The sequence below is a fragment of the Taudactylus pleione genome, unplaced genomic scaffold (assembly GCF_031769625.1).
Source record: "Taudactylus pleione unplaced genomic scaffold, aTauple2 ptg000959l, whole genome shotgun sequence".
NCBI classification, from domain to species: domain Eukaryota; kingdom Metazoa; phylum Chordata; class Amphibia; order Anura; family Myobatrachidae; genus Taudactylus; species Taudactylus pleione.
Window position 1 is genome coordinate 1071891 of NW_028285360.1, and position 17221 is coordinate 1089111.

The 17221-nt window shown below is 43.6% G+C and overlaps 1 protein-coding gene across 2 annotated transcripts in view; it reads left to right on the forward strand.

Moving 5' to 3' along the window:
• The first annotated feature begins 2176 nt into the window (after positions 1-2176).
• Positions 2177-17221, forward strand: part of LOC148473163 (delta-type opioid receptor) — a 45581-nt gene continuing 30536 nt past the window's right edge. Inside the window, exon 1 of one of the 2 annotated variants that reach the window (XM_088460019.1) lies at positions 2177-2491. In XM_088460019.1, the coding sequence (XP_088316145.1) occupies positions 2484-2491 (8 nt within the window). In that variant the 5' untranslated portion in view covers positions 2177-2483. Of the gene's footprint in view, positions 2492-8975; positions 9295-17221 lie in introns of those variants that run through there. The other variant, XM_088460018.1, reaches the window with a different exon arrangement.

A 17221-nucleotide genomic window follows, 5' to 3' on the forward strand; every position in this document is an offset into this window, starting at 1 on the left:
CTTCTCAAATTGAGCAGCATGTAGGAGTGACCAGAAGATGCAACAGATGATGCAGCGGGAGCACGGATAGTGCGTACACACTTTTGTCGTTACAAAGCGTCGGAATTGGGCAAATCATTCAAAACATCTAATGTGTACCCAGTGTCGGACTGGGGCATAAAGGGCCCACAGGGGAATGCAATGACAGAGGCCCACTGATGGGGCGTGACCATGACCAGCCTTTTGTAGGTATGGTCATCCCCATTAAATAATACCAATAATCTATGACACTTTTAATATAATACCAATAATCCATGCCCACTTTTATTATAGTATTCTGTGCTCTGTTTTATTAAATGAGTAATAATCCGTGCCCCCTTTCTAAAAGTATAAATAATCGGTGACCCTTTTATTATAGTAGTCTAATAAAAGGGGCACCAATTATTGCTTATATATAATATACATAGTTAACACACACACACACATATGCTGAGTATGTGTGTATATATATATATATATATATATATATATATATATAGTGTACACATACTGGGCTTCATTAAGAGCCGCTCGTAAGCGGCCGCTCGTTCGTTTCGAGCGATGTTTGCACAACTGCGCATACGTACGGATTGTAATACGCATGCGCGAACCAGTCAGTGCGGCCGAAAATCGTTTGTTCGCTAAATAGCGAATGCCTGCTATTTTGAGTGACAGAATGAGGCGTATGTGGGTGGTAACAGGGGAAGGTGCTTGAAAACGGGGAGTGGAGATCAGAACGCAGGCGTGCTTAAAGGTCAAAATGGGCGTTTTAAAGGTGTGCATAATTAATACAGCAGCGTCATTGGTTATTTTATAGTCAGAACTGCTCGTAAGATAGCGGTAGGAAAAACCAACCACAAGAATAGCGAGCAGTTCATTCGCCTTTCGATGTACTCGATTAATCTATTAAATAGCGGACATGACGTAGGATGCGAGCGGCCAAGGGGCGTATTTTTCCAAATAACGACCACGTTTTGTTCGCTCGTTCAGACATAGAGGCGTCAACAGACCGCAAAGAGCGAACGGTTCATTTAAATAGCCACCCCCTTTATCAGAACGACCGTCCGCAAATAGCGTCCGGCTCTGAATCAGACCCTCTGTACATAAACAATCATGTACATAGAACACATGTATATATGCATAGCATGCATACACAATTAACTATACATAGAATACATATATAGTATACATATACATTGTATACATAGACATGCATACATACATAACATACAAACATGCATGCACGCACATACTGTACATATATAATACATACATATACATTGTATACACAGACATGCATACATACTGTACTTATACATAGCATACACATACATACAAACACATAGCATACATATACATACATATATACATACATAGTATACACATGCATACATATAATTAGCATACACATACACATGCATACATATACATAGTATACATACATATATAGTGTATATTCTATATACATACCTAATATATTTAATCTATTTTTTAGCAGGAATAAAATCTATACTGTACATGGAATAGGAGGCTGGCAGGGAGAGGGTTACAATTTACAAGACAAGAGGGTCTGTTACATTCCAGAGATTAGGAGGATTCCAAGGATTGGGATGCAGAGAAAATGGACATGTGTAGTGGATTGGGGGGGGGGGGGGGGGGGTTTGGGGTGTTGCACTTATTAACTTTTTTTTTATTGTCCTATGTTACCTGAAGCCATTCTCATGGCAGGTGACAGGAGAGAGACATTTGCTGCAAGTGCAAGGAGACATGAAGCAATCCATGCTGCACACTACTATATAAAGCAGCCTCCAGCCAGCCTCACACTCTCTGTAATGTCAGAGTGCTGTGCAGGGAGCAGGAAGCCACAGCCACAGGAGTCCGTGCAGAGAGAGGAGAGGCGGGCGTGTCTAGAAGAGACAAACCTACCTCATTGGTGGATGGTTCTGGGGGAGGGGCAGCAGCTTACACCAGACGGGATTCTGCAAGCAAGACTATAAACAAAGTAGTGAACAGCGCGGAATGCCACGGCAGGTGATGTGAGACAGCCCAGTGCAGGGAAGGGGGGGTCAGCGATCAGCAGCCGGGTCAGTCACCTAAACAGCCTGCTATAAAATAAACCCTGCATGCGACCTGGTCTAGACCACGCCCACTCGCAAAAGAGGGCGTGGCTATTAAACACCGAGGCCCACCGGGGAAATCCCCGGGGCCCCAGTCCAAGCCTGTGTGTACCCAGCTTAAGTTAGGAGGTAGGGCCTCCATGGCTTGGACTTTCCATCACATCCCACAGAGGCTCGATTGTACTGGAACCTGGGGAAATTGGAGTCAACACCTTCAACTCTTTGTCATGTTCCTCAAACCATTCCTGAACAATTTTTGCAGTGTGGCAGAGCGCATTATCCTGCTGAAAGAAGTCATTGCCATCGGTGAATACCGTTGCCATGAAGGGGTGTGCTTAGTCTGCTACAATGTTTAGGTAGGTTGTATGTGTCAAAGTAATATCCACATGAATGCCAGGACCCTAGGTTTCCCAACAGAACATTGCCCAGAGCATCACACTGCTTCCGCTAGCTTGCCTTCTTCCCATAGTGCATCCTGGTGCCATCTCTACCCCAGGTAAACGATACACACACACCCTGCTGTCCACATGATGTAAAAGAAATTATGATTCATGAGTCCAGGGGACTGCCCCACCTAAAGTGTGACAATTGGAGATTTGTACACATAAATTTGCATAAAACAGTGTTACAGAACAATAAGGAATTTGAGGACAGATAATTATCTTTGCTGAAAATTACACAATTGAACTGATTCAGAGGTGAACACTAACTGCACGCAATGCTGATATGCACACAGTTATCCAATGTTGGTAGTACTGTGCATGTGTCTGAGTCGCACTGCATATGCGTCCAGATTGGATTTAATTGGGCATTCCTGGGAGGTAACAGATGGGTCCCTAGCCAAACACGTTCATGTCGCTGGCAGCGACTACGTCTAAATATCCAAACCGCTGGCACAGGACGCAATGCTCAGGCGGAGAAATTCCACGTTCCATAGGGCTGTTGCAAGCTTCGGTGGAGCACCAATGGAGCATGTAAAGACGCAGGCGGGCGTCTCAGTATGCATAGAATCGGTAGTAGCTTTAGCATAAAGATACAGACTCAGCTGCGGCCACCTCTGATCAGGCCCGACGTTTGGAATATTTTGTTAGTGGAATATTCATCTGAAACTAGAGATGTGTGCCGACCCCGGTGTTTTGGCTTTGGATCTGGATCTGCCCTGGTTTTGGATCTGGATTGGTTTTGCCAAAACCTCACCTCCGTGTTTTGTTTTCGTGTTTTGGTTTTGGATCTGGATTTTTCCTTAAAAAATAAATAAAACAGCTAATATCACATAAAATGGGACTGTTTTTGTACCTACAGTATTAATAACCCCAATAACATTTATTTCCAGTCGTTTCCAATCAATTTTGACCACCTCACAATATTATTTTTTTCATCTAGTTAAGGCCAAAAGGTTGCATCCAGCTAACTGGCTGACTAAGCTAAGTGACACATTGGACGGCACTAACGTGACAGTTCAGCTTCCAATTTCCAACACGGATACAGTATGTATTACAGTGTGGGTTGGATACACCAATAGTGCACTTACCAGTGTTGGCAGAGCGGGGTTGGTGACGGTGTCTTCAGTATATGGAATGGCAGTGCTGCAGTGCTGGCAGTGTCCTCAGTGCAGGGTACTGGCAGTGTCAGTAGAGGGGTGCCAGCGGTGTCTTCAGTGCAGGTTTGCTGGCTGTGTCAGCAGTGAAGGGTTTGCTGACGGTGCCCTCAGTACATGGAATGACAGTGCTGCGGTGCTGGCAGTGTTCTCAGTGAAGGGTACCGGCTATGTTGGCAGTGCCAGTGGTGTTTTTAGTGCAGGTTTGCTGGCTGTGTCGACAGTGCAGGGGTCGCTGACGGTGTCCTCAGTACATGGAATGGCGGAGCTGGCAGTGTCCTCAGTGAAGGGTACTGGTGATGTCGGCAGTGGCAGTGGTGTCTTCACTGCAGGTTTGCTGGCTGTGTCGGCAGTGCAGAAGTTGCTGACGGTGTCCTCAGTACACGGGATGGCAGTGCTGCGGTGCTGGCAGTGTCCTCAGTGAAGGGTACCGGCAGTGACGGCAGTGTGGGGGTGCCAGCGGTGTCTTTAGTGCAGGTTTGCTGGCTGTGTCGGCAGTGTGGGAGTTGCTGACTGTGTCCTTAGTACATGGAATGGCAGTGCTGCGGTGCTAGCTGGCTGACTAAGATACGTGACACAGTGGGCGGCACTAACATGTGGCAGTTCAGCTTCCAATTTTCAACAAGGATACAGTGTGTTATACAGTGTGGGTTGGATACAATAGTGCACTTACTGTGACAGCAGTGTCGGCAGAGCAGGGTTGCTGATGGTGTCCTCAGTACATGGAATGGCAGTGCTGCGGTGCTGGCAGTGTCCTCAGTGCAGGGTACAGGCGGTGTCAGCAGAGCGGGGGTGCCAGCAGTGTCTTCAGTCAGATTTGCTGGCTGTGGCGGCAGTGTGGGGGTTGCTGACAATATCCTCAGCACATGGAATGGCAATTGTGAGTGCTGGCAGTGTCCTCAGTGCAGGGTACCGGCAGTGTCGGCAGAGCAGGGGTGCCAGCGGTGTCCTCAGTGCAGGTTTGCTGACTGTGTCGGCAGTGCAGGGGTGTTCTCAGTGCAGGGTACCGGCAGTGTCGACAGCATGGGGGAGCCAGTGGTGTCAGCAGCGGGGCTGCCGGCGGTGTCAGCAGTGGGGGTGCTGACAGCTGGTGTGTGGGCAGCGGAGGTTGCCGGCAGCAGGTGTGTCGGTAGCAGGGGTTGCCGGCCATGGGGGGTGCCATCTGCGGGAACCAGTGCCATCTTCTTTTTTCCCTGCATTTAATGGGCTTAACACTAATTGGCTGAGAGCCGTGACAGATGGCTCTGTCAGCCAATTAGCGCTTTGCCCATTGAAGGCAAAGGGATTTTTAAAATGGCCGTTCGAGGCAAAACCTCGAGATCCGACAGAGGATCGCAAGGTTTTGCCTCGATTAGGGCAGGAGGAGAGATTCGAGGTTTGCCTCAGATCGCCTCGGATCCCCGCAGTTCGGGTGGGTCTGGTTCTCAGGGAACCGGAACCGCTCATCTCTACCTGAAACACATCTTAATTTAAACTGAATAACAATTCATGCCCAACAACATATACTATGAAATAAAAAAGAAAGTGAATGCATTTGTCCTCTCGTATAAATGTGGTTATATTTGGTACAGTACATGTACATATACAAAGGCCCCCTCATTTAAGTAAGTCCAAGAAGAACATTATACAAAAGCTACTACTAAAGTTCTGTAAAAGAGTAAGGGGTAAATTTACTAAGCGGCTGGTTTCCCGTGGTTAGAAAACTGATGGGCATCGCAGGTGGTGTTTTTAAACATTGGGTTAGATGGTGTTTTGTAAACCGAAATCAATGCTCATTGGTTTCTAATCCCCAATTCTGCTGCAATCCAAACTCAATGCTATTGGCAAAAGCGCAGCAAAACTGATTTTTTTGTTGTTGTTGAAGATGCACACTAGGGAATACCTGTAAAGCCTAGGCTGGTAGTGGAAAGAACAGGAGGACAAAGAGTGGGGTTCTCTCGATATTCCATTAGCACTAGGCTCTCAGTGGCAAACGCAGGATTTCTAGAGGGGGGTTTCCAAATGCCTGATTTTAGTGCGAGTGTGGCCAGTCCATGAAGAGGGTAGAATTAGCACTTAACCAGCTATAATATGCATCATACAAAGTATATTGTGTGTCATAATTCCAGCATATAGAGGACCAGCAATCACAGTAAGCCATTAAATGTGGCCGTAGGGCCATCCTGCCTGAGCTGAATGTTTTTATTTTAGATGTGAGCACCATTCCAGAGTATTACAGCAAGTTCGGGAGTTTGGGGGAGCAGCAGAATAACCTAGCACTGCCCTGGACATATGTGTACATATTGGGCTCTATAGCAGCACATCCCTAACAGTGAATGATTTCCAGATCTCCTAGTTGGTGCACAGGTTATTTATTGCTAACTGATACATTTTAAAAGTTGCACAGGTGGTGCAAATTATTTCATTTTTGATACTGTGAAGAAAATGCAGCACTAGTAAAATTCTATTACATTACTATTACTATTGTAGTCATGGTGTGGGCTAGGGAGGGGGGTTTCCAGGCATATGGAAACCCCCCCTGCGTTTGCCTATGGCTCTACCTGTAAAGTCTGGTGGCACTAGAGCAGAGGAGACACGGGATTGGGTCCCCCCCACCATAGTTGCAACCAGTCCTAGGCCAGGTAGTACGGGGCTGATATCCAGGGGCGTATTTATAATGGGTGCAGGGTGTGCAATGCACAAGGTCCCTGGGTCCAGCGGGGGTCCACACTGCACACCCTGCATCCATATTTAGTTATATTTACCTTTCCGCAACCTCTGGTGTGCTGCTCTGCAGCGCCAGACCGGGAAAATGTCGGCTCCCATTTTCCTGATGACTTGTGCATGCGCAAAAAAGATGTCCCCGGGGAAAAGGCGTGGACGCCATTTTCCCAGAGACCCGCGCATGCGCAGTAGATTCCAGCAGTAAGCCAGAATCTACTGCGCTGACAGAGAGGAGGGGGTCTAAACGGAGGCTGCACACGAGCCCTCTTCTCTCTTAAAACTCCCCTGCTGTTATCCCCTGGTGAAGTGAGGCCCGCAAAGAAACAATATGTGTCACCCTCAAGGATAACTAGCCCTGTGATGACAGCACTAGGGCTATTCCCCACACTTCTTGGGCTGTGGAAGTGGGGTTAATAATTATTGTTAAAGAATAGATTTAATAGTCTTCATTACTGGCGCCCCACACACATACTCACGTCTGGGAGACTTGCAAATTTTTGTGCAGACCCCGGACTCCCTGAAGATTAGAGCACGCTACCTTGCTAGTAAAAAGGATGGTGCAATGTTTGTATTCTCTGCAAGTTACATCATAATATCACTGCCCTCTCTGTGCAATACCACGATTTGCTGCATTGCATTGTGGGGGTTTAACAAATTATGCATTTTGCTTATCCTTTCCTCCCACAGTGGCCACCTCCAGCTTGTGGGAGCCAGAAGCTAGGGTAAGTATGGTCCTAAGTGTCATGGCTAGCCCTGTCATGCCCACTTTAAATGCTTGTTAGGGCATGGAAAATTGCTGTAGCTCCTACACTCTGCCAAAGCAGAGCACCCCCATTCATTTCCATGGCAGTGTCCACAATTTACCTGCCATTAACGTTGGGGTCTCTTAAGTTGGTTGGTTTGTACCATATGTTTTGTTTTTGTAATTTCGACAACTTTATAGGATAATATATAGACAGAAGAGAACCCTTTCCCAAGGGATCTGAGTGAGTAATAAATTGATGAGTGAGGGATCAGTGGGGGAATTTTTATTTAATAAAATCTTTTTATTAATATTTTTTTTTTATAGGTGCAGTAAGGTTCACCAAGCTCCAGCATGCCTTGAAAGCCATTTAAAATGGGCATGACAGAGCATAGAGGAACCCATAGGTTCTATTCCAAACCCACCGCCCAAAGCGTGTGGGGATTAGCCCTAGTGCTATCAGCATAGGGCTGGTTGTCTTTAGGATGGGCAGCATGTTTTTTGCCATCTCACATGTGCATTGATATGTTTATTTTTTATAAAGTGCACAACATTAACCATTTGTTATAACTGGTAATCATTCAATGTAGATTGCTAGTCCAGATTTAAAAATGTACAGATATTTTTAATTATGCACTCACACATTTTGCACACATGCTGAAAATGCATTTTTTATGTACACATGAAAAAACTGTAATATACAGTAGTTCTAATTTTTGGATCTTGAAAGGGGTTGGGCTTACAGATAAGTGTGTGGGGCTTCACGAGAAGGTTGTTTTAGGGCAGATAAGAGTGGGGTTGTGAAAATATAGGGTGAGGTTTGTGTAGATCAAGGCTGGGTTTATTTTGTCCTAATTTTACCTGGGTACAGTTTGGGAGGTATCTTCTAAATAGCATGGTACATGGGCATAACTTAATTCCATCACGTTACGTTTTTGACAGATAATTTGACTGATGATCACAAATTTTCTTGCAACCTACAGAGACCATTGCTGAGCACATACTGTAGCTGCCTAACCAAAACTATAATACAATACTGACAGGATATAGGAACAGGCTCTACTTTTCCCTATACCTGCTTCATCACCTGTCCTGCAAAGACATCCGTGTGTACTTCACTGACATTACCCCATAGAGAACAATGATCTCTATGTCAGATTCTGTCTCTCTTCTATTCACCTGTCAAAAACAGTATGGAGGAGAGATTAAATGAACTATTGCCTATTTGGATAAGCCTTGTGAAAGATGGAAACGAGAGGAGGCAATAAGTGCTGAAGACGTAGGAGGATGCGTACACAGGAAAAATACAGAAAAGCAGAGAAGGGGTAACTCCAAAGGAGATTTAGCCAAAAAGTGGGACTAAAGTATTTAAGCCTTTTTAACAATACAGAAATATACAAATATACAGATGTTACAAAATGTAAGTAAATTAAGTTTCACTGAGATGTGGAGCTGTGATTGACAGCTTGTCAGTCTGAAAGGGATAGGGGCAGCTGCACTGGAGGTAAGCCAGAATTATTTACAGAAGTAATCAGGATCATTAAGAGACATCAGGGATGTATATTGAAGGTGAGTATATTGCTGTAAAGTATAATATGTGATTGGAGAAACCAGGGAATGTCTGTGGGGATTGAGGTAATTTATGAGAAGGAGGAGTGAATGTTGGAGGGGGAAATGAAAAGGGAAGGGGGTGGTAGAGGAGGATCTGCATGTACAGTATGAGAGCAGGAGTTTTTTTTTTCTTTCACTCCCTCCTTTTCTTTCAGTTGATGAGGATCGAGCATCCTGTCCTCAGCATCCTTCCTGCTGTCTCCACGGTAACACAGACTCTGGTACCACTTGTACTTAGCATCTGTGCTGGAGCAAGTATTAGCCCACTGCTTGAATATGGAGCTAGAGCTGTCCACTTCACGGCTATACTCAGACATCCTCTTCTACAATGCTACACAGAACCTCTCCTCCTCTACTCCATCCAACAGCAGCTTCAGTGTCCCAGGCCAGGGGGTCTCCAGAAACCATGCTTCAATTATAATGGCTGTGGCAATCACTGCCCTCTACTCCGTGGTCTGCGTTGTGGGGCTGCTCGGGAACGTCTTGGTCATGTATGGGATTGTGAGGTATGGGGCGGAGTTGGGATTTGGGTCAATATGTAGCAATAGTACCTTGCGTTATCTAGTTATCATTTTATTATATATCAGATAACCAACCTTCTGTGAGAAAGATATTACTTTGCTAATTTTATAATGAGATTGCCCAGTTTGGGTATTGGAAAACATGTGGAAGTGTGTACATATATGTTTGTCTGCTTCTACTTAAGTGTGCACTTATGTATACATATAAACATTTCTATATTTGGGTGTGCCACGTGTGAAATCAGACATGTATGTGCTGAGAATATAATATGAGGTAAATCTATGCAATGGTATGTATTATGAAGAGCATATACGGAATAGTTATTCATTTATTTCTTTGGTTATATATATATATATATATATATATATATATATATATATATATATATATATTATAATGCTTATATCATTGTGTTTTAGTTGAAGTGCATACAAGTCTGCACTTTTCACCCCTTATATTCAGCTCGGCTCAGAGTTTAATGTTTTCCCCTTGCAGTACTAGTATTGGTAATCTTAGCAATACTGACCTGAGGACAGAGAGAGCTTAATTGTAACAGAATTTTAGAAATAAAAGGGGACAACACAAAATGTTTCCTAGTCTTCTAAATAATGCACACCATAACTTATGTCTCTTTATACAAAACTGCCAAATGTTTCTTATGTTTATATGTGGGCTACTGTCCTCTATTAAGCATCTCCCATTAATGTTCCACTGTATTATTTATTACCCATACAGTATGCTTAGTTATATAACACAGTTATCTACCTATAACATTTCTGTGTACATGTACAGAAGATGTGAATCCCTATTACCACTCCCCCGATAATCAACAATCTATTTTTCCGTGAGCGGCGACATTGCTCCGGTGCGGAGACAGCTGATCCAAAGATCTGCTGTCCCCGCGAATCCTAGTAGCTGCGAAAATTAGCACTGCTGAGTCTGACTCCGCAGTGCTACTGCGCATGTGTGAACCCAAGCTCACACATGCACGGCTTCCGGTTGAAGGAGCTGAGAGTGGTGAAGGGATCTGAATGAATTCCTCTTCACCACCGGGACTAATTCCTTCTCCATATAATTACTTAGACTACCCCCTATAATTTGTGTCATTTTTCCATACAAATACTCTACATAATTCCACCTTTCTCCTTATTTGCAGCTCCCCTTAACTTCTTCTACTTCCATATACTGTAGCTGCGCCAATCTCTTATAGCTCTTCTGAAAATGATTAGTTAGTCATATTCAGTAAAGTAGATGTGGGGGGGGGGGGTGATGTAATTGTTGACAGAGTTTGTTCCAGGCACTCTGCAAGCCATATGCAGGTGCCTTGGGGAAGTGACAGAGCCACTTCCAGGGCCCCGCGTTCTGTGCAACGCCTCAAGTTGCACACCCCTAGTTACAGCCCTGCTATTACATTCCTTAATGCTTGCTAAACTTTGATCCAAGCATTTTAATTTTATTGGTATGTTTTAAAACCTGGATTTATTAATTATTTAGGTGTATCAAAAAAGGGGCAATTTCTGCAGATGTTCCTTATTAAGGTTTATTTTATCATCAACCTTTGTGTGTGCCAGATGTTGCCAGAGCCATCAAGAGCTCTGACGAGCCCTTTTACTGGGGGGAGGCATGGCCAAATCCATGAGGCATGGCCATTCCCCAACCAAAAAAACTTAAGAAACTATTCTGCGCAGCACAGCTCGCTCAGCACACGGTGAGCGGTTCCTGGAGGTGAGATCGCCGCAACCGGTAACACCTCCTCTCTGCCCATTTCTACCGCTGGCCACACCTGTTTAGCAGCAGAGCCACAGCAGCCTATCAGGCAGTGAGAGAAGATTGCCCCTCCAACTGGCCCGAGTCCAGATAAGTAGTACTCACTACCTCGCGTCCTTGGATTTTGCACAACACATGGAATATGTTCTGTGATATTTGTGTAGATCCACATAAACGTTTCAGAGATTCAGGAAATAGTATGAAGTGCTTGTTAACTTAATATTGTTTGCAAAGGTAATCTCTATTTTTCTAAAATAACCAGAGTTAATTTTAGTAAATCCAGTTCTATTGTTTTGAGGATGGTGTGAGACTCGGCAAGACTCTGTCTAAGCTTTATTTCCCCTCATTGGCAGGGCCAGATTAACAATGGGGAGGATGGAGCTGCAGCTCCAGGCCCCCCCATCAAAAGAGGCCCACAGCATCTGCTGTGCTGCTGTAGATAGGAATTTTTTTCCTGTCGGTACCATTCGAGGCCCCCTTCCCCAACCATGGGCCGCACGCCTCCCTTCACCTCCGTGCAGTGATGTGCGGTAAGGTGAGGCAGAGCCTTTCCTGTCATACTTAGGAATACTCCAGAGTTTTTATCATAAGAACATTTTTAAGAAAAAAATTATAAATATCTTATTTGTATTGTTCTAATCATTTTTATAGTCATAAATTTTGGAGTAAAAAGTGTATGGCAGGTGCGTGAAGGTGTGACTGATCCTGCTGGTGTCAGTCCTGCTGGCTGCCTTCCTGCTACTGATTGGGGTTACAGAAATGTTGTTTCTTGCTGGCTGCTGCAATGCTGCTGATCACTGGTATGCAGGCAGCGACAAGCTTTTAATAATAATATATATATATAAGGTCTCTCTTTTTTATATAGAGATTTCACATTCATGACATCACTTAATAATGACCCATATACTCTTTAGTAGAGGGGTTTCACATTTACATCATCATTACGTACCACTTTTTTTTTTTGTCATTTTATGGTCACTAACAAGGGTTGTTTCCCTTTGTCCATTTGTAGACTCTCACATTACACTATTGATATAAGCAAAAAGTGGAGGGAGATTGAGATTTTTGAAGGTAGGCACTAGTCACACTACCTGTGCAGACTACATGCCCACAACACTGGTCGCACACCCCATATCACTAGTCACACTCTCCTGCGGTGCTGGTCACACCCACTGCAGAGGCACACTGTAGGCCCTTCATAAATTTCAGCTCCAGGCCCATGTGGGCTTTAATCTGGCACTGCTGATTGGCATTAAGCCTCTTCTAAGGGATGACAGCTGGCATTTGCTGTCTAGGTTGGCATAGGACCTAGCTCTTAAGCGATTTGTTAATCTGTACATACTGTACAGTACACACTGCTGTGTTTCCTTCTATACCTAGAACACATTGAGGAGATGTACTATACTCAGTGGTGAATTCCCATTAGGCACAAAAGGTATGTGCCTAGGGCCGTGTTTTATCGCTGTCAGTCTGAAATTTCCCAGTAACTACAAAAGTTTCCACTGTACTGTGCCATATGCCATCTTAAGCGGAGTGTGGATGGGTAGGACATGCACAGACTGCCCCTGCAAGCTGTCCTACAAAAATAAAATGTTATAGCTAATGTTTTGTTATCATACTATATTCAAATGAAATCACCAAATGAGATCTTATAAGCAAACAATGAAAATGATAAAACTGGGTGATGAGGGGTGGCCATTACTGTTCTGCCTAGAGGGCGTCATGACCCCTAAATCAGCCCATAAGCATACTTCTAATTTATGAAGATGAAGCATTCATGTAATGTAATGTCACAATATACAATAATTAATTGATGAATGCTTACACTAAAACAAACTGTTTACTGTGGATAGAAAAAGTTACTTTGGTTGATACAAAACACCACCTTTGTCCATTACCTAAATCCTCACGAATGTATCATAATTTAAGGTTCCTATTTATTATTTATCAGGGCTTTGTTTTTAACTTCTCATAGTTTAGTTCCAACTATTCAGAGCCAATAATCAGGGCTTGTTTGTCAAGGCTGCACTCCAGAAAAAAGGTCCGTAACTAGGGGTGTGTGTGAGGTCCGTAACTAGGGGTGTGTGTGAGTGGTGCCATCGTCCAGGGTCCTGGGGATGGCACCATCGCTGCCCCATTGCCCCTGCAATTATTCTAGGAGAGTCCACAGCTGCAAGAATGCTCATTCATTTTTGCCTATTGCTTTATAGACCTTTTGACTATCAACATTCATAATGTGTCGACCTTCTGAATGTCGACCTTTTTAGTATCCACTAATCAACTGGATACCCTTAATCTATCGTCTCTCTTGTTTGCATAACCATAGTAAGTAATTGGGAGTGTATTCCAGTTTCTTGATTAAAGAAGTAGTTCACTATTGAAAAACTCCCTTTAGTATAACCCGCCCCTCCAAGTAACCAGTTTCCCCATCATTACCTGAAGCCATAATGCCAATCACTCTGCAGCAGACATCGTTCTCGGACTAAATCATTCAGGGCTTCTCATTAGAGCTAGTTATACACAGCTATCCTGAAGAGGAATGGATGGATTGTACACTGAGGCTTGGACTGCAGCAAAGCTGCACTGAAATGAGCCCACTGCAGATGTTAAAAGCATTTGGCTTCAGGAAATCGCAGATTTATGAGGGTTATATTCAGCGAAGACCTCTTTAATAAAGAATATGTTATTTAAAACCAATTACAGCTATTGGTATATAATTAAGCACAATACACAAATATGCTATATTGGTTTAATAAAGATGTTTTTTTGTCAGGCTGATATAACCAAATCAGAATTTACTCCCACATACAGTCATTACACTGAGAAACCATTTGATTTTATAAATTCCTGTGCATAGAGTATACTACAAACAGTGTCAGACTGGGGCGTGAAGGGCCCACCAAGGGAATGCAGCGGCAGGGGCGCATGCTTAAGGTGTGTGGCCAGTCTCCAGAGAGGGTGTGGCTAGCCATTACAGAGTCATGGCCAACCATTAGAGAGGACAAGGGTGTGTCGGGTCTGATAAGTTTGACTGGCAAGAGGGCGAATGTTGGTGTAGTTTCAATGGTAATGAGCCAAGCCCCCATGTTCATTCATGTTCCTGCTCTACCAGGTAACTGACCCATTAATCAAGTAACAATGTATAATTCAAGTGCATAGTCTGGAACATAATCCCCAGAGGATGGGGTGGGGTCCTCATGCACTGGGGATTTTCTCTGTACCCCTGTGGGCCAGTCCGACCCTGACTACAAACCAGAACAATTATAGTCTATTGACCATCTCTCTGCAGGTCAGATCCAGAAGCTCCAGATGCTGTGTTTCCCATTCGCTGTGCTAATTTCACTGCGTAGCAAATTTTTTTGTCCAAAACCTTTTGGATTTAAATTTAGAGAATATTTGTGGGATAAGGGGATTAACTAAAAGTCAACAAATCTCTATAATATATACTCAGCTTCTCCATTTTGAAGTGTAGAGTAGAGGGAATATAGGTAAAGGCTATTTAAAGTAAACATAATTTCATTGTATCCAGGGTCTTGAGATTGCCTCTAAACCATTGAGATGAGAGAGATTTTCCATTCATTTGAATTTGACAATGCAGTTCAATGGGTGCCATATTTGCCTACCCTACTGGAAGATGCAGGAGTCTCCCAATTTTCCAGAGAGCCTGTATGGAGGGGTGGGGCTAAAATGAAGTCAATCATGTGATTAAGCCCAGTCCACTCCTCGCAGACCCATAAAAATCTTGTCATTTTGCCGTGACAGGGACGATGCCTAATGACGTGAGAGTCCTGCCCCCGAACCTGTCAGCTGCATCTCCTTGTATATCTAAATTTATATATATATATATATATATATATATAAAAGGTGTGAAGGACGCACACATCACTATAAATGTTCCATGGGTGCTCTGATAGCATCAAAGATAGCAACAAGGTCCAAAAAGGAACATATCCAGCACATCCAATAAAAAAATTTATTTAATGCCAAAATCACCAGCAGGGACATAAAGCCATGTAGCACAAAAAATATATACTTAGCATATAATAGCCTTCAATGGGCTCGGGGAGCCATGCTCATAAACCCGGTAAGTTCTGACAGCAGCCGTTTCGCATCCTTCGTCAGGGGACTGTCCAGCTACAATGCCACAAACACCAATATGTACCCCTAACAATCAGCCACCAGTAGAGCTCACCTGTACCAAGTCATAAACCGCACCATCAGGCCACCGGGATACCCGCGTCTCCAGAGCAGCATGTGCCACGTGTCACCACCCGTCGCGCCGGAAATGACGCGACCGCCGGAACCAACATCCCACGTCTACTTAGATCGGAGAGCACAAAGGTTCCCCGGTGCCGGAAATGACACCGGCGGACCCAGTAAACAAACACCACACAGCATAAAAATGCATATAACTTACAATAAATATAGACAAAAAAGCTATATAAATGTCTGGTACTGTATATTATTCATACATCAACACAGATGTGAATAAATACAAGTATGAATAACCCAGACATATGTTACAGATCTAAATACGGAATATAGCATTAATAAAGGAACAGACAAATGACACACAACACATAAAACATATAGCACTACCATGAAATATTTTCATAATAAGAAGGAGTCAAAAATGTAAACAACAGGGAGAATTGAATCGGCACAGGTATCTCCCTATAGTACAGAACAGCCTATTAAATATTTAGAAAAAGAGCAAAAGTGAACTCATCATTAAGACCATAAGGAACCAAAGCTCCAAGCTTATGGATCCACTTGCATTCCTGTCTAAGTAAGAGCCCATGTCTATCTCTCCCTCTACGAAGGGGTGGCACATGATTGATAGGCATAAAGACAAAGTCTTTGAGGGTATGTCCCTCTGTAACAAAATGTCGGGCAACCGAAGGTGTACTGGGTTAAATTTTCACATAGGCTTTTTTAATGGAGGACCGATGCATCGCTATCTTCTCTTTAAGCATCCGGATGGTCTTACCCACATAGATCTTGTTGCAGGGACAAATAATAACATAGATGACAAATTTCGTGTCACAACACATTCGATATTTAAGGTGGTATACCGTCCCCTTAGATGGATGTATTATAGTGCTGCCGATCCTCATATGTCGACAGTTGACACAGCCCGAACACCGAAAGGACCCAACCTGGGGATTTAGCCAATTGCTGGTGGATTTACTTCTGGAACCAACATCAGACCTTACAATCTTGTCTTTTATATTCCTGCTCCTTTTATAGCAGAATAGAGGTGTAAGCTTACACACATCCTTCAAAATTGGGTCTGTCTGTATTATATGCCAGTGGCGTAATATGGCTTTTTTAATAATCCCTGAGGTGATGGAATATGTGCTAGAAAAAACAAGTCTCATATCTTCATCACTTGTCGATAGTGGATTAAGAAGATCCTCTCTGTTCAACATTAGACACTTCTTTATCGCATCTTTAACTTCTCTATGTGGGTAACCCCTGTCAATAAATCTGTTGCCCATAGTTTCCAAGGCCTCTGGTAAACGCCACACATCAGAGGTAATGCGAACCACCCTTACAAGTTGGGAATATGGCAAACCCCTTTTGAGGGGGGGCGGATGAAAGCTCCTGGCTGACAGCAGAGTGTTCTTGTCTGTAGACTTTCTAAAAATTTCAGTAGAAAAATTGCTCTGGGTAATTCTAACACAAACATCCAGATAATCCAATTTCTCTGTACTGTATCTATAGGTAAATCTAATAGATCCCGGTAGCCGATTCAAACCCCCCACAAACTCTAGGACGGATTCCTCTCCTCCAGTCCACAGCATGAAAAGATCATCTATAAACCTCACATAAAATTGAATATGATGTGAAATATAGGGATTGGCCCTGATATGTAATTTCTCAAAATGATACATAAAAATGTTGGCGAATGACGGGGCCATGTTTGACCCCATGGCTGTCCCTTTGAGCTGTAGATAGAATGCATTATTAAACAAAAAATAATTTTTCTGCAAAATAATCGCCATTAATAAAATAATAAATTCAATCGGGGGACCCGCATACTGTGGACTGGAGGACATAACCTCCCTAACAGCATCCATACCCTCGGCATGTGCTATATTAGTGTATAAACTGGTGACATCAAGTGTCACCAGTAAGCAG